Below are 7,563 nucleotides of genomic sequence, written 5' to 3' on the forward strand. Positions count from 1 at the left end.
GGCCCTTGGCGCCCGCCCGGCGCTCGGCCATGGCTCGCGGCGCCCTTGGGGCCGCCAGCCGGCGCCTCCCGGCGCTCGGGACCGGGCGCCGGMGGAGGCTTCGCAGCGTCTTCCCGCTGCTTCGCCCGCTCGGGGGGCACCGAGCCGGGGCTGGAGGCTGCCCGGAGCCTCCCGGGGCGAGGGGGCGGCGCCGGCTTTAACGCGCTCAACCTTTCCTCCTGCGACAGCCGTTCTGCCGAAGTCCCGGGGAGCGCAGGAAATGCGTGAATAGGCCAAAAATAAAACCCCMAAACCAAACCAACAACCCCCCCCTTTCCCCTCGGACTCAAAACGCGACACCCGTGAGCAGCACGTGTCGCCCGAGCCCGGGGCCCGGCTGCGCAGCAGCCCCCGAAGCTGGCGATGAAAATCGGGTGCCTCGGTTTTCCTCCCAGAAAGCGCAAGCAGGAAATTTGGGGAGGTGGAAAGTGTGCGGAAAGCCCCGGTTTGCCCCGCCAGCGCCCTCCACCCTCCAGCCCGGAGAGGGAGAGCAGCCTGCTGCGCGCCGAGGGTAAGCGTAAAAAAACACCCCGAGGGAGCTCAGGGGAAGGAGGAGGCTGGGCACCGCCGGGAGCCGGCCGGTGAGCGGGGAGACGGGATTAGAACCGGCGACCCCGGCACCCAGCCGCAGGCACCCCGCCACTGCGGAGCAAAACACCTTTCCCCTCCCTTATTTCTCTCTCTCTTTTTTTTTTAGGTGCTATCTGACCTATTCCCGGAATACATAAAAATCAGCCGTCCTGAGCTGCGACGCGGCGCTAAACCGGCCTCGAGCATTGCAGAGCCCCAAAGCCGGCGCTTACCTTCCCCGAGCGCCCGGGGGGGAGCTCGGCTTCGGGGCCGGGTGCGCGGCGCGGCTCGCCGGCAGGTCGGCCGCGCGCGGAGGACGATGCTGCCGCGCGCCGACCCGTCCCGAGCCGACGTCGCCTCTCTCTTGCTCAAGGCAGCTTTCCGTTTTTGGGTTACGCTCAACCGCCCACGCCGGCGCGTTTCCTGTTTGCCGCTCCGCGACCTGGGYGCGCACCGCGGCTGCTCCGGGGAGCTAACGCGAGGTTAGGGCACCCCGGCGGCGACGGAGCAAAGCTGCCAGATCCCCCTTAGGTGCAGGGCTGGGAGAAATCCCCCTCTGCATCCTTTGCACTGGGGGTGTCCAACGCACCTGGCCCGAGTTACTGGACTCGTTCAAACCCGGCRCAAACGCGGCCGGCTGGGCTGCCTCCTGATCTCCAGCGTTCCTCTTTGCGGCGCGATGGGGAAACGGGTTCGGTTTTGCTCCATTTTTCCCAGAGAAGAGATCCCAAGCAAGCGTTTAAAGGATAACAAGGGCAGCGCCAAATGTTATCTCGRGGTTATAACTAGCATTAACGGCCGCTGGCACCGCCGGGGACACCTTAGACGTGAGCCAAGGCTCTACAACCGCTTGGATTTTGCTTTCCAGGCGCTGGGTGCTGCCACCCCTTGCTGGCTGGGGAATATCCTGGTGGCACCGGGCCACGCTCAGCCCCGGCCGGCGTTTTATCGGCTCTGCTCCTGCGGGGATGGCGATGCCGGGCTGAGCCCCGCGCCGCGCTGAGGGAGCACCTCGGGGCCGGAGCTGGCTCGGATCCGTCCGAAAAGGCAGGAGGYGCGGGGTGAGGCTGTCCTGGCTTTTACTCCCTGTCCGAAGGGGCTGAATCACTCGCCGGGAACCGGCTGCGCGGGTGCCCTGCCCTGGCGCACCCGCGCAGCCAGCTGGCCCAGCCCCGCTCGTTGGCACTTGAACCTTAACGAAGCAGCAGCCAGCTCAGGTGCAACCGCTCCAGGCAGACATCAGCAGGCCAGGTTCAGGGCTCAGCTCTTTCGGGGCCACAGCTCCTCCCCGAGCAGAGCTGGTGCCTCTTAGGCTGGACTGAAACCCTGCTAGAGCAGGACCCGCCTGACATCAAGAGCCCTGAACAGCTCCACACCCATCCCTCGGGGCTGGAGTCTCTCTTGGGAGCCTGGAAAGCAAATCCAGCCACCAAATTCCCTTTCCCAATGGAGGACCAGAGCCGCACAAGCAGGGGTATCCGTCTCCTCCTTTATCTTTAACTTCCTCTGTCCCTGCTCCTGGCAAACCCAGGGGGACAGCRGAGGGGAGCAGCTGGCAGCAGCCAAGGCAGGTGGAAGGACTGACATAAGAGGAAAGATTAAGCAGGCTAAATCTGTAGGGCTTGACTCAGCAGCAGCTAAAACACCGCATGATAGGGCTCTGCAAGCACTCCATGAGCACACGCGCAGGAGGAACCACTGCTATGTCGGGTGGTCGCAGCAGCAGAGCTCCCCCCTGCAAGACCCCGCGCTGGTGGCCATGGGATCTGCACAGGCCACGATGGCCACACCAATGGGGCTGCTCGGCCACCGCAGCACCCATCCAAGAAAGGTGACATCTGCCCGCRTGCAGGCTCTGGGGGCAATCAGGCCCAAGGCAGCAGGGGGTTTAAATATAAGTTGTGGTGGGGGGTCTGCCCCCATCAGCTCCCAGGCCTGCTGCAAAGCACTGACCCGGGGCTGTTACAGCCCCTTCCCCCCGCTGCCTAGTGGGGGTTAGTCCGCCTTGTGCTCTAGCTGCTGCACCTGCCCCCACCAGGCAGCGATCCCAGCCCAGGATTTCACCCACCAGAGCAGCCAGCACCGCACCCCTAAAGGGACCTCCAGTCTCGGGAGCCCAGCAGGGATCCAGAGCTGGGCCCTCCGCCTCCTCCCAGCGAGTATTGCAACACGCAGCACATTGGGTTAATGGCAGTAACCCAGTGACACAGATTCCCAGACACAAGACAAGTGTTTATTCAGAGCTACATTTATAGACAAACAGATATTTCCCCCCTCCCCACCCCTCATTAGACTTAACAGCATCTTTATAAATAAACTTTTAGTGCTGGGAGCTCGCCAGCTTCACTGACAGCAAAGTGCATCTCGGTGCAAGGCAGGAGGTTGACCCCGTCCCTTTTCTGCCTGGGACCATCTTGCACCAGTATCCAGGGTCCAAATCCAGCGGAGCAGGAGACAAACCCAAAGTGCTGAGATCGGATAACATCGAGTCACTCACAAGCAGCTACCCACCACCGACACAGGGAGAGCCAGCTGCGAGCGAGCAGCCTCAGGCCAAGAGCCAGCAGAAGCTGCTCGTTTCCCAGCYGAGGCAGGGCCAGGTGAGGATCCTCCTCTCCCTCCTCAGCTCCAGAGGGGGAAAAATGTCCAGGACAAAGCTAGTTTCCTCTTTCGGTGTCATCCCCGCTGGAGAGCAGGRCTCCCCTTTCCTAGACCAGTCCAGCAGGGCCGGAGCAGGCAGCCAGCCTAGTGTCAGTATTTAACAAGGCAGGAACAGGAAGGCAAATAGCACCATTCAACAAGCCAACAACAGGGTGAGAAAGGGGTTTAGTCGAGGTCAGCGGGAAGTTCAGGGGGATCCCAAAGCTTCCCAGGCAGTGGTGGCCTCAGGCTTGACCAAAACACTGCATGGAGCCCAGCACCAGAGCTGTACTCACAGACAGCACTGGGGGCCCTGCAGGCAAGGGACAGTGCAAGGGGGACATGTCTTCATCTCAGGAAGCCCAGGTCTGGCCACAGCTAAAAGCAGCCCTTCTCCCTGCTGGGGGAGGGGGCGAGAGCTAGGAGACCTTGGTGAGTCACCAGGACCTGCAGCAAGTTTGTCACCACTCTCCAGCCCACCTAACACATGATAGTATCAGTGAGTCACCTGGAGGAAGGGCTGTCCAGGGTCCAGGCATTTCCCTTCCTCAGAAGCACTGGGCATGCCCTCCTTGCATCACTCCACTTCCAAGCACAGACAAGAACTCACTGCCCCCAGGGCTGCCCCATCTGATGCCCTGTGCCAGCAGCCAGGGTGTGCTCAGAGTCCAGCTGCCCCAGGGCCACCAAAAGCCATACACACAAGCCAACCCTATGATCAGAGACCTCCTCCTAGGGCTTTCTAGAGCTGCTGCCCTACTGGGCTGCTGAGACAAGTGYATTCTCCATGGCCAGCCTTTCAGCAGAGAGGACCACAGCTGGACAGTAGGAGGGTACAAGCAGTGCTTGGCCCCACCAGCACAGGGCAGAGGACAGAGGCTCTTCACCTCCGCAGGCAAGCAAATGCCATTTCAGTCCTTCTCCATCCCCTCTAAGGGGCTACAAGCCTCAACATGGGCTACTCCATATACATTGCACACAAGTGAAGGTCCCTCAGGACCCAGGGCTACTCATAAATAGGGAACTACAGACTCTACATTGCTTCATACACACAGCTTACATAGTACAGGGCTGAGGAAAGAGCCACAGACACCCTCAGGGTATCTTAGCATGAGCAGCTGTGAGGGATCCCCGATGACAGCACCCTCAGAGAGGCACTTGCAAACAGCCAAGCACTACAGGGTCACAGCTTGGGCTTGTCAGGGACGATTCTCCGCTTGGAGCTGTAGAAATCTGGAGAGCAGAAAAGAGCAGGTTGGAAATTGCCTCTAGCTAGTCTGGAGCAGCATGGCAAGAAGGAGGCATACCCAGGGCAGCACCCCAAGCCCCAGCCAAGGCTTCGCCCAAGTGGGCTTCATCTTGGAGGTACCCACCCAATCGACGAGCTAGTTCCTTCTCCCAGGAATATTTGGTCTCACTTGCACTTCCACCCCGGCCCTGATCTTCAGGGAGGAGCTCAGACCAGGAGAAGTAAAGGCAATGGGCTACAAGAATCAGGTCATCTTGAGCTACAAGACCCCCAAGCGTTCCCAGAATCACTTGCCTCACCCCAGAGGGCCCAGTTTGCAGCTAGACAGAGGAATTCCCCCCCCCCAACACTCCACACCCAGAAGCTAGCCAGGGATCTCTACACTCAAGCACCCAAGACCCCTYCATCTCTCCCTTCCATGGGAGTCAGGGCATCAGCCACAGAGGTCATGACACCATCTCACCACAGCAAGATGCAACCAACAGCACAAGTGGGCACCAAGCCTCCAGCACTCACCTTTGATGGTGGTCTGCCTTCGTTTCAAGCGCTGCGGGGCACCAGCCGTGCAAGCCTCAGAGTCCTGCTGCAGTGTCTCAGAGCAGGTCTGGACAAGATGGTCCTTGGATGGTACCTTGTGGGCTGAGGAGCAGCTCTGGCTCTCACTGCTGCTGGCCTTGGACAGACCGTGCAGCTGCTGGTCATCAAAGACAACCCTCTCCCACTTGAAGCGTCCTTCCAAGGGTGTATCTGTCTCAAAGTCAAAGTTCCAGCGGTGCTGGGCTTCTTCCAGCTGTCGCCTCAGCAGATCCTGGAAGTCATTTTGGAGCTGGTCATGGTCCACAGGGCCAAAGAGATTCCTGCACACTTTGCTGCTGCAGGGCATCCGCTGGCCAGCCCTGCTCTGTGACAGAGGCATTGTGGTAGCTGCAGGAAGGAGAGTGGCACTGGTTACAGGGCTGTCATACAAGCCACGAGCAGCAGGAGGGTCAACACATTTGCTACCAGAGCAAAACACGCAGTAGTCGCAGTGGCCAAGCTGGGCAAGGCTTGGCCCCACAGCAGAGCAACCACGGAGTGGAAGCCTCCCTGCCTCCAGCTGGGAAACACAGCCTGAGACTGAGGCATTCAGGATTTCAGAGGTGTCTTGAGCAGAGGGAAAGTCTTGAACACAACTGAGATCAGATACAGCCTGGGTGCAACTCAGGAGGATGGGGAAGGAGCAGGCATTCAGGYTCACCATTCCTCCTCCACCAGGTCCAAGGGCTGCCAGAGAAGAGCTCCAGGCACCTCAATGCTGCCAGCAGCCCTCTCGGTGCACTGGCTCAAGCTAAAACCCCACTGGCTTCCCACTTTGACAYGGGCACTGGGCAAACTTGCACGCAAGCAAGTGAGGCAAGAGGATGTTTTTCTGGCCATTTCTTAATCTTCAGAAGCCAGGGGTGGTGGCACGGAAACACTTTGAGCAAGCAGCAAAAACATGCCACAAGCTCGGCCACTTTTTGCTAACCACCCTTGCTATCTGCAAGAAGCTGTTGGGTAACCAGGGACAAGACCCTGTTCTTCTGCTCGATGCTAAGAGCCTTGACCTTCATGGTAAGCAGCAAAGTCCTTCAGCCCAAGCCCAAGCAGTCCCCCCATTCCCCTTGCACATGCATGGAGTTAATAGATCCCTTATGCAGCCCACAGTTACACCAGGAGCCTCTTGTTGCCGCARGGCAAACGTAACCCTGTCTGGGAGTCGATGGTTTTCCAAGTTAAGACTTGACCCTATTTGGTTAGTTGGATTCATTAAATCTCATTAACAGATTTACAGAAAGAAAACCCATTCCCTGCATGCATGACAGGGCATCCTCAGTCTTTTCCCACCCAATCAGGGAGCTTCAAAGATGAGACCACCACAGACCCCCCCCAGACTCACACTTGCCCCCCCTCCCTTCCCCAACATCGGGGTATTCAACCCCAGTAGCTTCAGCTGGTGCCAACCTAGCATGGAAAACTGCCCAAATTCAGTGCTTCAGCCCTTTCTGAAGCAACCAGCATCACTTTTTCCACCCCACCACTGCAGGGTGTCAGTAGACCCTGGGGAACCTCCAGCCCCACACGCCTTCCCRAGGCCGCCCCAGACCCTCTTGCTCACAGAGGGATCCAGCTGGGCCTCAGCTGGGGCAGAGCATCCCCGCATATAAATAGAAGTTCAGCTTCCTATCTCRTGGCCAGCTCCCAGGGTGACCTCATCACCAGGCAAGTCCCAGCATGTCCAGGCAAGCCCCGGCAGGTAGGAGCCAGGGGACGCGCTCGACATCGAGCCCAGCCACCGAGGTGGCCCCAGGAGCCCTGCACCTCGCAGCAGCACCCTGACTCCCAAGGGCAGAATCAGTGCCAGAGCCACCGACTTCGACAGGACAGATGTAATCCTCTCCTCCCACGGGGCTGGCTCTGCTTTGCCATCATCTCAAAAGCAAAAGCTTCCAGCTGCAGAACCCCAAGACTGGAGCAAACAGGTGAGACAGGTTCACAGTCACATTAAACAACAACCTCACCCAGCTGGGCTGGGAGATCAAGGCACTGCTTGGGGAGCCAAGAGACACACACTCACACCCCCCTGGCAGCACTGCTCCCCGCAGGCACCTGTGGGACACCAGGCACTGCCCCTTACCAGTTACACCAGTTTGTGGGAACTGTGGGGAAGAGGAGATGCCAGGAGCACTCAGGTGTGGGGCTGTCAGAGCTTGCTGCAGGTGTGCCACCCCGAGCTGGCAGCCTCCCCCACGCAAGGTCCGCAGTGCAGAGGACGCCCCACTCATGACACTGGTGACTCCTCGGGCTCCCAGGCAAGGGGGCTGTTTCGGAGGCAGACGGCCTTAGCCCGGGGCAGCTATCACGGGAACCCTCCACTTCCGACCCCCGACGCGGCTGCTTTGGCGGCTCCGAGGCGCCGGGCACCGACGGGGCGGGCGGCGGCCGGGAGCGCTGCTCCGCGCCGGGGCAGCCGCGGCGAGCCGAGCGCCGGCAGCGGCCCCGCAGTGCGCCCGTGTCGCCGCGCTCCAGCCCCGGTTCCTCCGCCG

The 7,563-nt window shown here is 60.1% G+C and overlaps 2 protein-coding genes across 2 annotated transcripts in view; both read right to left on the bottom strand.

The window, feature by feature from the left end:
- Positions 1–3,814, bottom strand: part of RAB44 (RAB44, member RAS oncogene family) — a 15,963-nt gene extending 12,149 nt beyond the window's left edge. The window contains exons 1-3 of the mRNA XM_085302299.1: positions 3,758–3,814; positions 1,199–1,276; positions 843–1,068 (exon numbers count right to left, since the gene is read on the bottom strand). Coding sequence (XP_085158425.1) covers positions 843–1,068; positions 1,199–1,276; positions 3,758–3,814 — 361 coding nt within the window. The remainder of the gene's footprint in view (positions 1–842; positions 1,069–1,198; positions 1,277–3,757) is intronic.
- CDKN1A (cyclin dependent kinase inhibitor 1A) lies at positions 2,828–5,596 on the bottom strand. Its single transcript, XM_085302269.1, has 2 exons — positions 5,015–5,596; positions 2,828–4,482 (listed from the first exon to the last, which is right to left on the bottom strand). Exons 1-2 carry the CDS (start codon positions 5,412–5,414, stop codon positions 4,433–4,435), a joined length of 450 nt encoding a protein of 149 aa, XP_085158395.1. The 5' UTR covers positions 5,415–5,596; the 3' UTR covers positions 2,828–4,432.
- Positions 5,597–7,563: the final 1,967 nt, after the last annotated feature.

Source organism: Rhea americana, unplaced genomic scaffold (assembly GCF_003343005.1).
Source record: "Rhea americana isolate MKP2758 unplaced genomic scaffold, rheAme1 scaffold_189, whole genome shotgun sequence".
In the NCBI taxonomy this organism is placed as follows: Eukaryota; Metazoa; Chordata; class Aves; order Rheiformes; family Rheidae; genus Rhea; species Rhea americana.